General features: G+C 42.0%; 1 protein-coding gene across 3 annotated transcripts in view; it reads left to right on the top strand.

Annotated features, from left to right (window-relative positions):
- Positions 1-20106, top strand: part of MYO5A (myosin VA) — a 196808-nt gene extending 176702 nt beyond the window's left edge. For all 3 annotated transcript variants that reach the window (XM_032417787.1, XM_032417786.1, XM_032417788.1), the window contains 8 exons: positions 1023-1169; positions 3224-3378; positions 5577-5666; positions 7485-7635; positions 9977-10259; positions 12229-12403; positions 13608-13688; positions 13969-20106. In XM_032417787.1, the coding sequence (XP_032273678.1) occupies positions 1023-1169; positions 3224-3378; positions 5577-5666; positions 7485-7635; positions 9977-10259; positions 12229-12403; positions 13608-13688; positions 13969-14121 (1235 nt within the window). In that variant the 3' untranslated portion in view covers positions 14122-20106. The remainder of the gene's footprint in view (positions 1-1022; positions 1170-3223; positions 3379-5576; positions 5667-7484; positions 7636-9976; positions 10260-12228; positions 12404-13607; positions 13689-13968) is intronic.
- The last annotated feature ends 235 nt before the right edge of the window (positions 20107-20341 follow it).

The raw sequence follows: 20341 nt of genomic DNA, 5'->3' as shown, positions 1-20341 counted from the left end.
CTGGGTGATAGACACTGGGGGGAGGTATATGCTCTGTTGAGCGCTATGAATTGTTTAAGACTGTTGAATCACAGACCTGTACCTCTGAAACAAATAATACATTATATGTTAAAAAAATAAAAAAGAAGAAGATAGTAGGAAGGGAAAAATGAAGGGGGGGAAATCGGAGAGGGAGACGAACCATGAGAGACTATGGACTCTGAGAAACAAACTGAGGGTTCTAGAGGGGAGGGTGGTGGGGGGATGTGTTACCCTGGTGATGGGTATTAAGGAGGGCATGTATTGAATGGAGCACTGGGTGTTATACACAAACAAAGAATCATGGAACACTACATCAAAAACTAATGATGTAATGTATGGTGATTAACATAACAATAAAAAATTAAAAAAAAAACTAATGATGTAATGTATGGTGATTAACGTAAGAAATCCTATTCTACCAGCTATCTTGATGTGGTTTAAAATGATTGCAGTGATACATTTAATTAAAGTAAATGTTCTTTTTCTTTAATGACTGGATTCATAGAGCTAAATGTGAGGGGGAATCTTTGATACTCTTGCTGCCTCTTTATAGAATACTGTTTTTTTTTCCCCTTCTGTTACTTAAAGTCTAAATATCTTTAACCATTATGGTGGTACCGATTAGTTAACCAAGAAGTTAAACCACTTACTTTGGGGACATTTAATCTTACTACAAAGTAAACTTTATTACCCCCCCCCCAAAAAAATGTTCTTGAATCAGGTAAAGTTCATTGATGTTGATAATAGCCAAGCATTAGTGGCTGTTGGAGTGACATTACCATATAATTTTGCCATCTATCCACCTAATTTTAGCAGAAAAGAGTATTTAACCAACAGAGCCACCCAAGTGCCCCAGAAAAGAGTATTTAAAGAGGATATAATTAGGTGGCAAATATGGCAAGTTTCTGTTGTTATAGAATTCATTTAAAATTACTGGAATGTGGAACCCTTGTATCTTTTCTACCTGGAAAATAATTTTCTTCTTTTTATTTCTTATGAAGTGGGCCAGATGGAGAACATATCCCCAGGACAGATCATTGATGAACCCATCCGTCCAGTCAACATTCCCAGGAAAGAAAAGGATTTCCAAGGAATGCTGGAATACAAGAAGGAGGATGAACAAAAGCTTGTTAAGAACCTGATTCTGGGCAAGTATTTTCTGCATGGGATAGAAGGCCTTTCTGGTACATGTGTCAGTGGTGGGAAAGACTAGTCACTAATTTTTAGAATATTCAGCACTGGTTAATTGCGTCATCATCGCACACTGTGCATTATCCTGCTGTAGTAGCGTCCTGACCAGTCTTGCCTTATCAATCAAACTACAGGGAGACTTGCCTAGGATCCACCAGGCCTTCTTAACTCTGGCTACAGATTAGAACATCTGGAGAAGTATTGATGTGTGGTCCCCACCGTAGACTCATTACATCACCGTCTCTAGAGGGAAGAGCCTGGCCATGTCAAATACATTTTTTTCAATCTTTCAGAGGATTCTGAAGTGTATCCACAGTTGAACACCACTGCTCTGGGCCAATTAACTTCCCGAGTTTCATTTTTTTCCTTGCTTCCTTTCACAACTAAATATGTCAAGAACAACACTTTGGTAATAGGGAAAAAACAAAAGAATTAAGGGAAGGATTCCAGCTGTGGAAGGAGAGGACTGGACAAATGAAATGGACACGGAAGAAGCATTTTAGAGAAGTGTAGGGTCAAGATGGGAAATAAGCCCATTGGTTCTGCAAGAAGGCTCTTTAGGGAGGGTGGGAAATGAGTTGGGAATACACACAGCCTGAAAATTGTGAACTGAAAAAGGGAAAACCTCTCTGTTCAGCCTTTGCATAGCATTCCTCCTGGCAGGTGTGGGCTGACAGCAATGTGATTGGCTTATACTTGATTTAATGTTCTTGGGGTTCATGGCATTAAACCAAGTACTATATATAGGTGCAGAGTCACTTAAGTTTCACCATGATCTTCATTTAGCAAAAATGTTAAGAAGCCAGTGGTTTTTAAGAATCGAGTTAACAAAGATTCATCAATTCAATAAACATTTAGTGAGCTCCTACCAAATGCTAAACATTTTCTAGGTACTGGGTAATGGATAAAGTAATTCATGATCCCTATTCTCATAGATCTTACATTGGGGGGCTTGGGGAGAATAGAGAAAAAATATACATATAATGGGGTCAAAGGATAAAGAGTAAAGGCAAGTGTAGTAGTTTACATAAAGTTGTCAGGAAAGTTCTCTTTCATAGATCTTTGGACAGAGATCAAAGGAAGTAAGGAAGCAAATCATACTGATATCTGAGGAAAGAACATTTGAGGCAGAAAACAGTAAGTACATAGGCCCTGGGGTGGGAGCCTGCCTGACATGTTCAGCCAACAGCAAGGAGACTCATGCTGAGTTAAATTAGATGAATGTCTTCTTGCAATTAGGATGAGAGGGAGAAATGTTACTAGAGCACAGTGAGCTGGGAAAGGGGAACAGGGGCAGATCACACAGATCATAGTGAAGATTTTTGATTTTATAAATGACAGAAGAGAAGCTACTCTGAAGATTTTCAGAACAAGAGTGGCATTTGTGTATAGAATAACCTGGTCATTGTGTGAAAAAGGTACTACTGGGGAGCAGGGGATGAATCAAGGGACTAGTCTGGAAGCCATCACCACAGTCCAGGAGAAGATGATGGTGGCCTACTGTAGGGTAGCTAGTAGAGTAAGTAAGTTTCTGGATGTGTTTTATAGGTAGAGCCAACAGGATTTATCGTTGGATTAGACATGTGGTGTGAGAAAACAAAGGAGTCAAAGATATTGACAAAGCTTATAACCTGAGAAGCCAGAATTCTGGAACAGCCTATTTACTGAGATGGGGACAACTCCTGGAAGGAGAGAATCGTTGGTTTCATTCGGGATGGACTCAGTTTGACGTGCTTAAGCAGAGGTGTCAAGAAGACAGTTGATACATGAAACTGGAGTTCAAGTGAGAAGTCAGGGCAAGAGATATAAATTTGGGAGTTCTAAGATTCACAGGTCCCCACCCTTAACAATTTCTCCACTTGATGAGCTATTAAAATATGCTTTTTTAATATGACCTCTTAACCCTGAATGATTGAATTCTTTCACGAGAACTGTGCTTTTATATCTCACAAAGCATTCCTCATGAAGATTTTCAATGTTATTAAGATTATTTTTCCTCATTTCCTTTCAGAACTGAAGCCACGTGGTGTGGCAGTCAATTTGATTCCAGGGTTACCAGCATATATCCTGTTCATGTGTGTTCGACATGCTGACTACCTGAATGATGATCAGAAAGTAAGGTCATTGCTAACATCAACAATTAACAGCATCAAAAAAGTATTAAAGGTCAGTTTATGTTCAACAAAATTCTCGTAGGGAACATAAATGATGACAGAATCTGCACCGAGGTCTTTTCCTTCCTTAGATCGGGGCTAAGGTGCAGATATGAACGCTTTCCAGTCTTCACTGAAAACTCTCACTGTAGGGAACAGTCTTTCTTGTAACATGTCTGTATGCCTTCTTGTACAGTGGGGCTCAGGTTGAACAGTAATCAAAGTTAATTTGATATACTTGCATTAAATTGCAGAGTAAATTAAGTTTCTTCATAAACAGAAATAGTCTGTTTTGAGATCTTACAAGTAAATTAAAAATATTTAGTGTGGTCCATATATATAGGGAATATGATGCTCTAGTTAAAAAGGTATTAAAGACGTTCAGTACAACATGGCTTGTTCGTAAAGAAGATGTCTGATAAAACATTAAAATTTTTCTTCCAAGTTTTCTTCCTGTTATTCTCCAACTCACCCCATAATTTTCCTTGTTACCTGAAATGCCTGGTTCCATGTGAGAAGCAACACACATATACTAAGCAGAGAGGAAAGACTCGGAGAAGGCAGCAGAATTATGTAATAGAGCAGAAAGCCCTGCGTAACGCAGTAATCACTGACTCACCTTGCATAATCCTCCTCTTGCCTCTCTAGAAAAACAATGAACGTTAACTCACGTGTTTCTGTGAGGTACTAAGAGAATGTGCTCCAAGTACTTTGCTTTCTGATTATCTAACTGAAGTTGGATGAGAACATTTAGGATGGAGATAAGTGGATAGTAAACATGCACACTGGACGCTCTCAAATCTAAGGTGTCTTTCATGCACTATTTTAATTGTGGTAAAATACACGAAACATAAAATTTACCACTTAACCATTTTTCAGTGCATAGTTCTGTGGCATTATTGTGGCATCATGTTCACATTGCTGTGCAGCCATTATCGCTGCCCACCTCCAGAACTTTTCCATCTTCCCCACCTGAAGCTCTGTCCTCATGAAACACACCCTCCCTGCAACCCCTGGTAGTGAGCCTTTGACAAACACGGGTTCTCCGTCCCTACAGGGCCGATATTGTATGGAGTTAGCTTTACAGGGGTTACTAAAGCATGGAGTTTCTGAAGATTTAACATTTAAAAATTGATGAATGTCTTCTGATATAACTCATTTCATTTTTGGTGTATTGATGCTGTAGTATATTTAGCCAGCAAGCTTTACTAACTTTTTTTTTTTTTTTAAAGATTTTATTTATTTATTTGAGAGAGAGAATGAGAGACAGAGAGCATGAGAGGGAGGAGGGTCAGAGGGAGAAGCAGACTCCCTGCCGAGCAGGGAGCCCGATGCGGGACTCGATCCCGGGACTCCAGGATCATGACCTGAGCCGAAGGCAGTTGCTTAACCAACTGAGCCACCCAGGCACCCAAGCTTTACTAACTTTTAAGTCAACGCCACAAAGACAGCAAAACCAAATCATGTTTTCTCCCTCTCATCCTAATTGCATCAAGACATTTATCTAATTTGACTAATTATTATACCAAATTGTTTAAAAATTAAAAAGGAGTGGGTACTAGCATACTGATGCCATTTTTTTTTTTTTTTTGATGCCATTCAGAATTGATGTGAGTTTGTCTCCAGTCCCAGTTTTGAATTGAAGTGTATTTGCCTTGAGTCGCTGTTTAGATTTAGCAGCCGGTTGTTTGACAGGAGCCCCGGTCCTGATGTAGAGCCATTCAGCTTCCCTCTCTCCTCTTTTGCACAGGACTCCCTCCATCCCATTTCTGATTCTCTGCTCAGGAGTTGTATCTTATCATTGACCAGATTTGTCACCAAATCTGGGTTTCGGTGCTTCTTTGTCTGTGATTCCCTTTTGTGCTTTTAGTCCTTTCTCATCCCCTGAGTAATCCTGAGGGAAGTGAGTTGGGGTAAGCTGTGGTTTGATGAATTTTGTTCTGCCAAAAGGGACTGCTAAGCTAACATCACTTGAATGACTGGGCATCCTTTTCTAACGGCAAGAAAATAGATGCCAAGCAAAGTAACAACCAACCAACAAACACAGGGTTGAAATTTTCTAGCAATGATGTAAGACTTTACAATTGCAATGTGATTTATTTTTGTAATTATAATGTAACCGAAAGAAGTGGGCCTTCTGGTGTCTTTTAGTGACTTTCAGGTTGCTATTTCCCTAAGGAAAAGTGAATTTAGCCTTTTTCTCTCTTTCAGAAAAGAGGTGATGATTTCGAAACCGTGTCCTTCTGGCTCTCTAACACATGCCGATTTTTGCACTGTTTGAAGCAGTACAGTGGCGAGGAGGTGAGGAAACCTTGATCACAAAACCAGCAGGACGTACTTTCTCTGTCCTCTTTAAGGAAAAGATTAAAAGCATGGAACATTTAACAGTTTGTTAATTTAAAGATTTTATTTATTTGAGAGAAAGAGAAAGAGAGCAAGTGAGAGAGAGAGAGAGCACAAGCAGGGGCTAGGGGCAGAGGGAGAGGAAGAAGCAGACTTCCCGCTGAGCAGGGAGCCCGATGTGGGGCTCGATCCCAGGACCCTGGGATCATGACCTGAGCCGAAGGCAGACGGTTAATGGACTGAGCCACCCAGGCGCCCCCCATTTGTTAATTTAGAAACCTGAATTCAGAGGTGGGTTGGAAGCTCATAGCTTTGTTTGATGTTCATTGTTTATGAAACAGTGAATTGGAGAGCAACATAGTTTCTTCCCTCTGAGAGTTTGCATTATGAGAAAGCATGGCAGAAATAAAACGGGCATTAGTTAATGAATTATTACAAGCCATGAAACCTCTTGTCAGTATGTGGAAGTCGGCTTTTCAGGGGACTGATACGAGAAATATTGAACTGTTTAAAGAAATTCATCAATTTTGGCTTTCCATAATACATAAAAAGGTGATCAAACTGAGGCATATCTCTTTAGATTGGCCCAAAAACCTATTCTGCTTTTATTTGCAGTGATAAATTCATCAGGTGTTTGATAGACTTCAAAACTATGTAATATGTTAATAATTATTCTTTATTAAGGTCTACTCCGTATGTATCAGACAGCACTTCCTATACACTCTATTATTTAATTCTTACAGCATCTCTGTGAGGTAGGAATTACAACCCAGTTTTACAGATGAAAAACTGAAGTTTGGTGATGTTCATCAATTTGCCCAGGTCCTCTTAGTCAGAAGGAGCAGAGCTGGGGTTCTGGGGCTGCCCGCCTCTGCAGCCTGTGCCCCTACCCACGGCTGTCCATGCCTTCCATTTTTTGCCTGGAGGGCAGGCAGAGAAGCTGACCAGTAGCATTTTCTGGGCACCCAGAGGCTAGGGCAGAGGACTGTCCTGGCAAATGTTGGAAAGCATAAAAATGAGTAAGGTGCAGTCCCTGAGAAGGTGGGACAGACAGACTAGAATTCCTCTGAGAGGCCATCAGCTGTCCTATCAGTCCCCACTTCTAGACTGTGTTGTCAGGTAGTTTGTAGGGAGGCAGATGCTTGGCTTTGGGTAGAATCCATCAAGTAGGCAATGTCTGACAAAAGTACCTGCCTGTACAGTTGATTTTCCATTTTAACTAATACCACCAAAAAATTCCATTCTAAGCTTGGATTGAAAATCATGTATGGTTACCATGAAATATAATAAAGGGAAATTTTTTATTTATTCACTGATCTCAGTAGAAATTGGTCTGTTTTAAACAGATTATGTATGCCCTTCAGGTGCAGTATTTATAAATAGGACTATATTTAATAGAACTGAAGTTAAGAGATTAGTACTTGAGGTAATTTAGTGTCTGGCAGTAGATGTGCTACGTCATAAGTGAAAACGCTCGTTCCTTTTTTTTTTTTCTCCAAATTAAGTTCCCCCATCTTGTTTCACTGACACGGCTATTGGAAGGGCTTAACTGCTAGCTAGCCAAGTTGAGATATTATTCAAAAGCTGATTAAGAAGTGGAAGGGGGTTACGATGGAAACAAACACACAGAGCATTTGAGAATGACTGTCTGGCATTCAGGAGTGGAACAGATGGAAACTCTTCAGAGGAAAGACAGCAGGGGAATCTGCTCAAACAAAGGAGTTAGGAGAGACATTTCATTTCCTGGGTGTCAGTAACTTTGCTTTCTGGTTCTAGGGCTTTATGAAACACAACACATCTCGCCAGAATGAACACTGCCTCACCAATTTTGACCTGGCTGAGTACCGGCAGGTGCTAAGTGACTTGGCTATTCAGATCTACCAGCAGCTCGTGCGGGTGTTAGAGAACATCCTGCAGCCAATGATCGGTAAGGCGAGGGCAGGGCTGACGTCGAAGCCTGTCTGCCTCACGTGTGCAGCGGCGACACTTGTTTGGAGGCATGTCTTGATACAAAGAACATAAAGTAGTAAGACTCAGTTCTGAAATTAGCTGAGGAATCCCAGACCCCCAGCCATGGCTAATTGGGATACATCACAGTCACTGCTTCCACATGATTGAAACTGCAGTATCTAGTGAATCTCTCCACTGGGTGATGCCTCTCCCTTGAGTTTGAGTTCTGCTTTATACCCAGCAATATACCTCATTCCTTGTCCAGTTTTCAAAAACACTTTAAACTTTGGTCTAGGAAACTGCTACACAGGGCCTCCTCACGGCCCACCTAAAACAAAGGAGGCTGGGGAGAGTTTGCCCTTTGCCTATTAGGTTACAGTCAAAGGGCTGGGGCGGGGGTACCATGGCAACAAGAATAGGTCTCGGACACTCCATGGTGAGTTATACATCTCAAGGCCCCCATGGAATTGTCAAAGGCAAGGAGTGGTTTCTCACTGGATAACTGACTGGGGTGTGCATGTGTGTGTTTCTGTGTGTGTATTCACCTAGGTGTGTGAGTCTCGTACCTCTCTTTGTATCCGCGTGCTCACTCCGGGCGTGTATTTACGTGCCATACTACCTGTATTCCTTTGGCATGTGTAGCACATATGAAGTAGGAACTAGGACGCATATATAAACTGCAGGCTGCTAATTTTGAATGAATTGAATTAAATTTGTTTTAAGTTACCAAACTGTTATCTTCAGGCAAATTATTAGCAGCTTCTTTTTTTTCTTTTAAAGATTTTATTTATTTATCTGACAGAGAAATAGCGAGAGAGGGAACACAAGCAGGGAGAGTATGAGAGGGAGAAGCAGGCTTCCCGCGGAGCAGGGAGCCCGATGTGGGGCTCGATCCCAGGACCCTGGGATCATGACCTGAGCTGAAGGCGGACGCTTGACCGACTGAGCCACCCAGGTGTCCCTATCAGCAGCTTCTTAAGGCTAGTCCCAGCTACCCTTTCTTTTCCCACCCATGTGTTTTCCACATTCCCACAACTTCTTCATTGCCCTTAGTATTCTGTCTTCCATCGAAAACCCACAGTTAGCCAACCAGAAACATAAAAGGCTGAGGAAGCCATGGGAGACAACAGTGATTTTTCTCAGGGGATGACTTCAGGGGTCAGTTCTTCAGTTGTCCCCTAACAGGTGTGTATTCAAAGCAATGTAGGTCAGCTAGTAAGAGGTGACACAGATGCAGGGAAGATCAACTTCAGCCAATATATCTTCTACTTTTGCCTATTTTTATTGGCTAAACAGGAAGCTTACGCCTGAGATGTCCCACTTTAAACCACTGCCCCCATCTCCCAGTGATTTGATAAAACCGCTGTTTTGTGTCAGTGTGAGGTTCTGTGGAAGCTTCGGTTAGCGCTGTGAGCTATAAAATGACTAAGAGATAAAAAAATGAATGAGGAGTGGCCCCTACTCTCAAGCGCCTGCCAGGCCAGGGGGTGGTCATCCCACAACCATCCTAGAGGAGGCATAAGCCAAACACTGTGAGGGCGCAGTGGGCAGGGTGGGGGGGGGTGGGGAGTGCCCCAGATTTGGGAAGACTGAGTTCCGGGAGGCTGAGACTAACCCGAGGCCTCCCTGCTACTGTGGGAAGCTCAGGGCAAGGAAGGGCCCGGTTTTCCAGCCCCACACCCCCACCGCCTCCCAAGGCTTCTCCACGACCACTGCCCAGTCTCCTGCTGTTCTTGCTACTTGGTTTGCCTGTGGGGCTCAGATGTCCCTGGAGAATCTCTTCTCCTTTCCCTAACTAGTGCATCTTTCTCAAAAACCCTCCCAAGATATCACAAGCGTGTGCTAGTACAAGGCAGCTGCTTTGTATTTTAGAAAATGCACCATTAAGATTTCTCAATTTCATGGTAAATTTTTGCATTTAAGAATTAGTCCTGGGGCGCCTGGGTGGCTCAGTCGGTTAGGCGTCTGCCTTTGGCTCAGGTCATGATCCCAGGGTCCTGGGATTGAGCCCCGCATCGGGCTCCCTCCTCCGCGGGGAGCCTGCTTCTCCCTCTCCCACTCCCCCTGCTTGTGTTCCCTCTCTCGCTGTGTCTCTCTCTGTCAAATAAATAAATAAAATCTTAAAAAAAAAAAAAAGAATTATTTCTTCATTAAAGTTTAAAATCTGGAAGCCCTTTTTCGGAAAGTTCTTTTCCCCTCTCTTTTGATACTCAGATCACTTTCCTAAGTTGAATGCATGAGAGTATGTGTGTGCATGTGTGAGCAGGTGTGTATGCACGTGCAACAGGCGTCTTCTAACGCTTGAACTCCTCCTGCAGTCTCTGGCATGCTGGAGCACGAAACCATTCAGGGTGTGTCTGGCGTGAAGCCCACGGGGCTCAGAAAGCGAACCTCCAGCATCGCAGACGAGGGCACCTACACACTGGACTCCATCCTTCGGCAGCTCAACTCCTTCCACTCGGTCCTGTGTCAGCACGGCATGGACCCTGAACTGATCAAGCAGGTGGTCAAGCAGATGTTCTACATCGTTGGGGCCGTCACCCTGAACAACCTCCTCCTGCGCAAGGACATGTGCTCCTGGAGTAAAGGCATGCAGATCAGGTGAGCAGAGAGCACCTGCGCTGTTGTCCGCTCCCGGGCCGACTGCTGGCCGCGGTGCAGGGGCCAATGGCTTGTTTGCGGTCAGGGTAGCTGATGTCTGCTGCCACCAGCCACCCAGCCGGGGAAGACCACGCATGGAGCTGTCTTCTCTTGCCTGGCTGGACCTCTCCACTTTCATGCGGTACTGCTCCGGACTGTGCCTTTCAACAGGTTCTCCCCTCCACCAGCTGGGAACCCTGCTTCCCCGGGACACTGATTTGTTGGAGGGAATGGAGAGATGATAAAAAATACTTCGAGTTGAGATAGCTGCTTCCTCACCTTTTGCGTGTGTTTTAATTGTACCTAACAAAATACTGAATCTTTATCATGAAGATTTCTAATGTTTGCTTTCTCTTAGAAATTTATTTTGACAAAACGCCTTTTTGTACCATGGCAACAAGAACATGTCTAATAGACCTCTTATTAACCGGAAACATGCCCTGGTATCTTTTACAAAAATGTGCACTCAGTTTTTATGCCCAGCTGCTCCTCAGCATAACCCATTATCATAATAGAATTGATTTTTTTTTTTGCAAATCATTTATTTTCTTTTTTTAAAAGATTTTATTTATTATTTGAGAGCAGGAGAGAAAGAGCGAGAGATAGAGCACGAGCAGGGGGAGAGAGGGAGAAGCAGATTCCCCACTGAGCAGGGAGCCCAACTCAGGGGCTCGATCCCAGGACCCTTGGGATCATGACCTGAGTCAGAGGCAGGTGCTTAACCAACTGAGCCACCCAGGCGCCCCAGCAAATCATTTATTTTAAAACAGAATATTCACCAAGAGAGGAAAAAAGAATCTCTCTTACGTAAGTCTTTAGTTAATCTCAGGAAACCTTGGCATTCTTTTCAAATTTTCCATTCTGACACACGTGCATTGTAGTTAACATTAAGAAGATAATCCTTTCATTCAGGTAGTAGAGTTTATTTCTCTTTAAGGGTTGTTTATGTATTTCTCTGTACATGTGAAGCACTGTTATAATATCAGACTATCTCCTACTTGCCTGACTGCAAAGTTAAGTTCTCATCGTGTGTCCATTTAGCATTTTAGCATGAGAACCACTGTCGCCTGGTTGACCACTTCTTGAAACCTCAGCATCTGTGTAATTTCTACATCTCTCTCCACATTTGGGGTCATGTCTCTTCCAGTGCTCCCCCTCCCCCACTTACCTTCTCTCCTTCCATCCCTGGGCTTCCTCAGGCCACTACTCCATCACTCAGGCTCTTCCCTAACCAGGGCTGCCGCACAAGGTCTGTGTGGGGGCATCTTGTTTTTCGTGACTACCGTGGAGTCTGACTGAAGGAGGAAGGGGTACTTGAAATTTATTGATTCTCTCCTCTGATGTTGTAAGACAAGCTAGGAAGCGTTTTCTGGTCAGCTGTTTAATAAGGACACGGCCATGTTGGATGTTCTGTTTTGTCTTTCAGCAGGTTTTATTTCATAATTTTTGCTGTAATGGCTCTATTTCTATCTTCCATTGAAGTTAATTATATCATCCAGTCATTTACTCTTTTTTTTTTTTTTCCTCAAAGATTTTTTTTTTTTATTTATTTATCTGAGAGAGAGAATGGGAGACAGAGAGCATGAGAGGGGGAGGATCAGAGGGAGAAGCAGACTCCCCGCTGGGCAGGGAGTCCGATGCGGGACTCGATCCCGGGACTCCAGGATCATGACCTGAGCCGAAGGCAGTTGCTTAACCAACTGAGCCACCCAGGCGCCCACCAGTCAGTTACTCTTATATAATTATGATTATAAACCTCATGGCTATAATAAAATTTTAAGCACAGCTGGTAAAATTTAAGAAAATTGAACAGAAATACTGCCTGTCATTTTAACTGAGATTCCTGACAAAGCCATACATAAAAAATGAAGACATCTATGACAACATTCAGTAAATTTGCATTCTCTCCCTCTCTCTCTTTGTGGCACAGGTACAATGTCAGTCAACTGGAAGAATGGCTGCGTGACAAGAATCTGATGACTAGCGGGGCTAAGGAAACCCTGGAACCTCTCATTCAGGCTGCTCAGCTCTTACAAGTGAAAAAGAAGACAGATGATGATGCAGAAGCTATCTGTTCCATGTGCAGTGCTCTAACTACTGCCCAGGTGAAGCGCCTCCCCCTGCTGAGAGACCCTGTAGCATTCAGCAAGGGTGACGCTTAGGGAAGTAAGGAGTCCCCCCCGGCCATTGCTCTTGTCTTTGAGCTGACTTCACGTGTGTCAGAGAAGACACGGATCTATACAGATCTTAAAGAAAGGAGATTTTACCTGGAAGTTTTACGTTTTGGTGGGAGTCACAGTCATCTGCAGTCCACATTCAGTAAATCTTTATTGAGCGTTTACAGTGTTCTGCATAATGCCGTGGGCACCGAGTTACAACCGAGAACAAAACAACGTCCTTGCTTTCATGGGGTGTACATTCTCTGCGTTCTGTGCAGCCTGTATTCCAAAAAGTAATTGTCCATATTATTTGATAATTGAATGATATCAGACTTCTCTGTTTTTAAGACAGATCATTCTTGTTCCTTCATTTCAATAAATGACTCATGGGGCTCCTATCTCAAGGCACCGTACCTGTTGCTGGGGGAGATACTTCAAAAAATAAGAAACAATCCTTCCCTAAAAGGAATTTTCCAGTTTAGTAGGCAAGGCAGACATACCCAACTGATTCTACTCTATGAGGTTCAAGCAAGTTCTATTGTAAGATGTCTAACGGAAGTGCCGAGGGGCGGTAACTGTGTTCAGGGAAGGTCCCGTTAAGCTGGGCATTGAATTTAAGGAAGTGAGAAGAGGGGAAGGGCATTTGAGGACAGTGGCAACAGCACGAGGCAAGGCATAACCATGCCCATTTTTCTTTTGCCAGTTATTTCTGTGCTGACTCCTGGGCTTGCTTAATGTTCTTGACATGTCTTGTAGTATAGACATCTTACCTAGATTATACATAGGATGGGTATAGAAAGCAGCTGGATGGAAACAAGGGTTACCATTAACCATAGCCACTAGGGTAGACTGAGAGGATTGAGTGGGACACTTTTCCTTTTCATGTAGTGTTCTTTTGTGTAGTTTATTGTTTTTCCAAATTTGTATTACTTCTTAAAATGTATAAATGTTACATTAATACATTCTTATTTTAAAAATTCACCTAGTAAAGGTAAATATGCCTTTAGACCAGCTCTCTCTCCCCTTATCCCAACCCAGCCCTGAGTAGAATTACAGACTATATGCATAGATCCTTTTACTTTTCCAGATTATAAGCACCCAGTGTGTGTTTGATAATATGCTGAAAACTTTAATCATTTCATTCTCACAGATTGTCAAAGTGTTGAATTTGTATACTCCAGTTAATGAGTTTGAAGAAAGAGTCTCTGTATCATTTATTCGTACTATACAGGTAAGATCTCCCAGGCTTTCTTTTTCTTTGATTCACAAGCACTGTTTTTTGAATGAAAATTTTGCAGTTTATTGAGAAAAAATGTGTTTTATTATTGTATTATCTCATTTTAACAGTGCATTAACTTTTTGATAACAGCTTATTAGAAAAAGGAAGTGATTTTAAAACAAATATGAACATTCTTTATTAGTTGAGGACTTTTTGGTAGATTTTTGGTGGGGGAAAAAATCTTCATAGATTCAAAGAACTGACGCTCTGTTTTTTGTTTTTTTAATCTCAGATGCGTTTACGAGACAGGAAAGACTCTCCTCAGCTGCTCATGGATGCTAAACACATCTTTCCTGTCACCTTTCCTTTTAACCCATCCTCCCTTGCACTAGAAACCATCCAGATTCCAGCCAGCCTGGGCCTGGGATTCATATCACGGGTCTGAAGGTGATGTGATGTCAAGGCAAACAGTGACAATAAGAACCCATTATTTCTAGTGAGCTACTGAAGAGACATTTTTAAAGAGACAGTACTAATTATCTTTCAAACGAGAGGTTATTAATCGGAAATCTCCCTAAATACTTTCATCATCTTGGAAAGAACGATAGGCTTCTTTGTGCTGTGTTACCTTACCAGCAACACCCACCCTGGATCAGTTAGGTATCCCGAGGTACATGCAGGTGAATGACAGAAGGAAAAGGGGAAAAAAGGTCTCCAGCTGCCAGCATTTATTTTAAATCCTTAGCACTGCATCTAAATGGTATGGTAAAAATGAAAATTCCAGGTATGAACTGTTGTTAGGAAGGCACCTACAAAGAGCCTCCTCTACGCGGGCCAGAAGAATTGAAAGAAAAATTGCCATTGAGTACATATCATAACAGTTCAGGAATCAGTTATGTTGATGTTGTCAAACTGGATCAAAGAAATAAACTGGCAATATGTAAAGTACTTGGTCAAGTAAATTCCTTATATGTGTCACTATGATATAGAGATATTAAGAGAATGTTGGTTTGCCATATAGCATAGAAGTCCATTTGTACTGTAGTTTACTGAGCATTTTAAATTGCTGCTACAAACTGTGTTCTTTAATATATAAACAATATTCTTATTAGGCACTACAATAATAAGCTTCTCTTTTATCGACTCTGTTTACAATTCAATCAGATCAGTTTTAACTGGATTATGTGCAAATATATACAGATTCACCTGCACAAGTAGCAGACACTGGGAAGTCATGTAGTAATATGACAAAATATTTGACATTTAGGGATAGGATTAGACAAAGTGGCTGTTGTTGATGTCATTATTTATTCAGAATGTATTACATTGATGTGCTCATTCATTTTCCCTGGGTGGATATCACATCAGGGTACAGTGTTCTGTGAAGTGACTTATTTTTAGTTCCCAGACCAGATTCCTGCACTGCATATTTTCAATCCTGACAGGTTTTCTTTCTTCTTCTTAATTTATTAAGAATTAATCTCAGTCACTATCTAGAGAAGATTCAGGTCTTGAAACCTTGATTATCCTATAAATTATGCAAAAGAAGGTGTATAATAAATACTATGGTTCCATTTTTTTTAGGCTTTGCAAGTTCTGTAAATGTTCTCAGTACCACTAGATACTTTAAGGAGCATCATGTTAGGAATACTTTAAGACTTATGTAAGAAATATAAGAAGATTGCTAAATTTTACAGAGGATATGTTTCAATAAGACCCAGATCCTATAAGTTTCATTCTGAAATCCTAATTAAACATATTCTCAATTTTTCCTGGAAATCCTAGACAGTGGGTCTTTCCGGTTGTGCAAGAGCAAGTTCTTAGCTTTCATTAGAAACTCTGGTTCTGAATCACAAACATAGATTTATATAACTTAACTGTTAGATGGTCTATGAAAAATGACATCTTATTAAAACATGTGCAATATTAATGGAAGTCAGTTTCAAATCATGATAAAGATTGTTATTAAAAGATAAACACTGTTAACTTATTTGGGCCTCACATTCCTCATTTATACAATAAGAGGGTTGGACCCTTCCATATCTAAAATTTCTCTTCTCTTGGCACTTGGATTATAGAGAAACTAGATGCAGTTACTCAGTAAGTTCACCCTGATATGGAAGGATCAGTGTTTGGTGCCTCTTAATCCTGGGGGATTAATTAAATGTAAAATTACAAGTTGGTGTAGCTATAATCCTTCTTAAATGTACATGATTTACATGCTTTTTGAACGTGGATTAGTTTGGGTAATTTTTATTGAATCATGTACTGCTGCATTCAGGTTGGATACATTTATTTATTTGCAAAATCAGCCAAAAACACTACTGATTCAATCAGGTTCTCTTACTTTTCCCCAGTTGTCAATGTGGTTTTCAATGAACTGACTCATTGCATAGGGGAGATGCTAAAAAAAAATGCCACCATGGTGTAGGCTGTCCACCTCGGACTGGGAAATCCTCTCAGGCCCTTCCCCAGCTTAGTCCCTGTGTAACATGTCCTGTGCACACCCTGAATCTTGTCAGGTCTTCAAGAGCACACTGTAGCTCCTACTGCCATTGCAGCCCTTTATCGTACCCCAGACAGCTCGTATCCTGAAATGTCTCTCTCTCGTCTCCTGCCTTTGTGCTGGAAAGTGCTGGAGCCTCCGTTCCACACCTGGGCCAGAATCTCTCCTGTTCGGTGATGGTCACACAAAGATTCTACTATTCCAGGCTCCAGCTTCCTCCAAGGCCTACCCAGGACCCCAGATGGGGATCTGAATCAACTTCTCTTAGCAGCCTAAAGATCTTTAGTCATAACAAGAATACCTTACAACCAGGGACCCCCAATACCTGGTAAATGACTCTGTGTGCTACTTTCTTGAGGCTGCAATAATAATCTGCTGACTAGGGGTTTCCTTTAGCCCCTCTGAGGACAGCTCACCCTCTCTCCAACCACATTTTCTCACCCGGCTTGAAACCTACCTTCCCCAGCCGTCCACCTGCCCATTCCACCCTTCACTCTTTCCCTTCCCTCAGCCCAACCGTGCATCACATCACCTGCCTGCTCACCAACTCTGACCATGTGCAAGGCAGCAAATGGAGTCAGTCCTCAGTTGCCCCCCGGCCTCCCTTCAGGCTGATATTGTTGTTCTCGCTTCTTGGCAGTACATTCCTTAACATCGTCACTAATTTGCTTTTTCATATCTCCCCTGTGATACACAGTGGGAATTCAAAGAAAGATCTTGAAAGAACAGGGTTCTGTCTTAATAGCTCCTTCTCAACAGTCTCCCCACTCACCTTACATACAGACTCTGCTCACATCTGGGAATGCAAGGCTGAAAAATGAGCAGTTTTCCTTGTAGCTTTTCTTCGGTTAAGGCTTTGGTCTACCTGACCTGAGAGTAACTATAAAGAAGGGGGAAGGTCAGATCCAGAAAGCGATTCCTTTGGAAGTTTTGAAAAATCTCCATGTACCTGACACTTCTATCATCAAGTGCAAAAGTACAAAAAGATACATTCTAAAGCCTACCGGAAGGATATTTGGGGATTCCGGTCAGTTTGTACGATTTGCTTTATTGCCTTTGTTTCAGTGGGTATTGAGAGTTGAGTTGGCTTTTTCTGGGTGAGTAATTATGTGTCATATAGAATATAGATCAGATCTTTTAGTAACATGTGAGGGCGGCTAACCCTAGGTAAAAGGGCACCTGTCCTATCCTGAGAAATCCTCACACAATAGTCATATATCCACCTGGCCTCCCCTCTCTCTCTCTCTCTCTCTCTTTCTCCTTCTCTGTGCCCCTCCAGCTCTCTCTCTCTCTCTCTCTCTCTCTCTCTCTCACACACACACACACACACACACACAGTCACCAGAATGTAGAGTTCCCCAGGTGGCATCCTCAAGGATCCCCTGGGTAACTTCAGCTGTTTGGGATGAAACAGAAAGCAAAAACGAGCGTGTGACCCTTACAATCTCTTGCTGAGAGTAGTGCAGACCAGGACCTTGCATCTGGCTATGCTTTTCTTAGGCACACGTCGTCCTCTGTTACCTCATTGTATCCTCACAACAGTGCTGGAAGGCCGAAAGGGTAGCTCGCTGATGATAATTTGAGAAAGAGATGGTCGGTGATGCGCTGAGGTCACACTGCCCTCCCGCGGTGCCCCTTTCCTGCCTGCAGCCCTGGCCGTGTGGTGGGCAGGTGGAGGCAGGAGACTGAAGAGTCTGCAGGGGACATTCTGTTTCTCCTGGTACCCGTGGGGTGCCCTGGGTCAGCAAGAGGTATTCTTTTTTTTTTCTCTCTCTCTTATCAGAATTGGCAACTGGCATATAGGAACTGAGCAAGTGCGACATCCCAGGTTCTTCATGCTAACAAGATGAAGTGCCCGGAGCCTGGTGGCTTTCTCCTTGTCCGTTCCCTGCTATACCTAGGTTTGATTTTTATGATGAGTCAGAGCTCCCTTGGAGGGTGCAATACTCTGCGTTTAGGTCTTTAATTAGACGCAGGCCGTCTCAACCTGGCTCGAAGGCGTGCAAGCCTCCCCAGAGTTAGGTAGGTCACTCTCAACGCCCACTCCTCAGAGCCACATAGAGCTGCCAGGTGCGCTGAGCAGCCTGCAGCCAAGCCGCCTGGCACCTGCTGAGGCCTGTCCCCGGGCCAGCCGTGTACAAGGCAGTGTGTCTGAACGTTACAGTGTGTGCATGCTGCCAGGGTTGCCTCCGGAGCTGGGGGTGCTCCGTGCATGCGTGTTAGAGAGGCTCCGGGCATTGCTGGGGCCGCTGTTCATGGGTAAGTGCGGCGTGATTTCTTCTCAGGCTGTGCTGTGAGGACCGCCTTAACCCCTGCTCCCTTCCCTCCGAGAGCTGCCTTAAGTTCTCTGGGAACTTCTCCTCGGTAAGGGACTGACTTACTGGGAGAGGATATCTTGCCCTGTTTCTCAAGGTTTTGGGAGGGTTTTGGTTGGGCGTGGCCTCCAACCATGGATTCCTGTCTCTCCTTCCTGCATGACTATCCCTCCTGGGACTTCGCCTTCCTTTCTTTTCTGTGATTTCCAAACAGGTATCAGAACTCAGCACCAGTCTCAGAGCCGGTGAATGTGGGCAGAGAGAGTGGTCCTGAGTTTGGGGGGGGGCTTTGTGTCACAAGGAAGCAAATGAACATATGGAAGAAATAGATAAGTTAGCTTCTTGGTAATGCTTAAATGGCATGTTTCCCCCTGATCTTTTCTTAATACAGGTAAAGGGTACAACTGTAAGACCTTCCATAGACATGCTTTAAAAAATTTTTTTAGGAACCCTGTACTATATATAAAAGTTTGAATGAAAACAGAGAAGAGTTCTGTAAGTTCTAATCCATTGCATTACCCCAAATTAAATCAACTTGGAGTTATATACAGTAGATTTCTCAATAGATCATGAACTGAAAGGTACTTTGTAAAATAGCTGCCAAAATGCATTTTTGTACATTTTTAAATTTTCTAATTTGGTCTAGCGAAAATGTTCATTAGCTTAACTTCATGAGTGTCATTAGCTTCCTAAAATGACTGAAAATGACTAACGTTTCCTTAGTATTGTGATACAGCTTGAGATATTTGAAAGAAACATGTTTTTCGAGTGGAAACTGGTATGTATAATTCAATGCTTGGTAGGTCAGTACATTTTCATGCATTTTGCAGTCAATAGTTTCAAATATCTTGTTACCGTATGTTATAAAACTTTAGCCTACATTTCAGGCTCTCTAAATCACTTGAGCCATTTAATATTTTCCAACAAATGGTGACTTTTTCCTTTAAATGTGGATATGTATGTTGTAATTTATGATTGCTGGTTATGTATTTTTTGTGGACTCCTGGAGTAATGTTCACTTTTTTTGCGCCCTTGGAAAATTTAAATTGCTCTACCAATGTTACACAGAAATGAGCTCATCATGACATTTAACATATTGTATTTGAATTGTTAATTTTAATTATTAATTTACTGTGAAATGGATATGCCGTTTAACTACAATGAAACTGAACATTGCAGTTTTTCAAATATTTTTCCTTATTGGATCTGGAAAAGGAGTTCTATTTTGATCTACATCGAAAAACATGATACAGTTAATCATTGAAAAGTTCTTAGGTAAAATATTCATCCATTAGGAAAGAAGCAGAAATACTAAGAAGTGAAAGGCATTATCAACTAACTCTGGTTTTAAACTGAAACCGTCCCAGCATATCTCACATGGAATTTTAAAAAATAAGTTAATAATTCACCTCATATCAACAAAAGCCTTTGAAACATGGGTTTTCACTAGTTATCATCTAGTGCTAAGATGAAAACCAAAACAATATCAGATTGACATTTACGCTTTAAATTTGTAGCTGTCTAATGTTGTCCTTAGTAAATGTGCATCATTAATGCTGTATTCTCCTAGCTATTATAGAAATTGTTCAAATAAAGATATGGAAATAAAGGATTTTTGTTAGTGTCTTATAAATAAACTCACAGCACATGGAACACGGGACACAAACCAACATAGAGTACATTCTGGGCTGTAAAACACACCTTTAATATTTAAGAGGACAGAAATCAGACAGTGTCTGCTCTCAGATAACAATAGAATTAAGCTAGGTTATTAATGATAGAAAAATAGCTGGAAAATCCCCAAATTTGGAGCTTAAAAACACACTTTTTAAGACTTTTTTTTA

Source organism: Phoca vitulina, unplaced genomic scaffold, assembly GCF_004348235.1.
Source record: "Phoca vitulina isolate PV1807 unplaced genomic scaffold, GSC_HSeal_1.0 scaffold20, whole genome shotgun sequence".
NCBI classification, from domain to species: Eukaryota; Metazoa; Chordata; class Mammalia; order Carnivora; family Phocidae; genus Phoca; species Phoca vitulina.
This window is presented reverse-complemented; position numbering and strand designations above follow the sequence as displayed.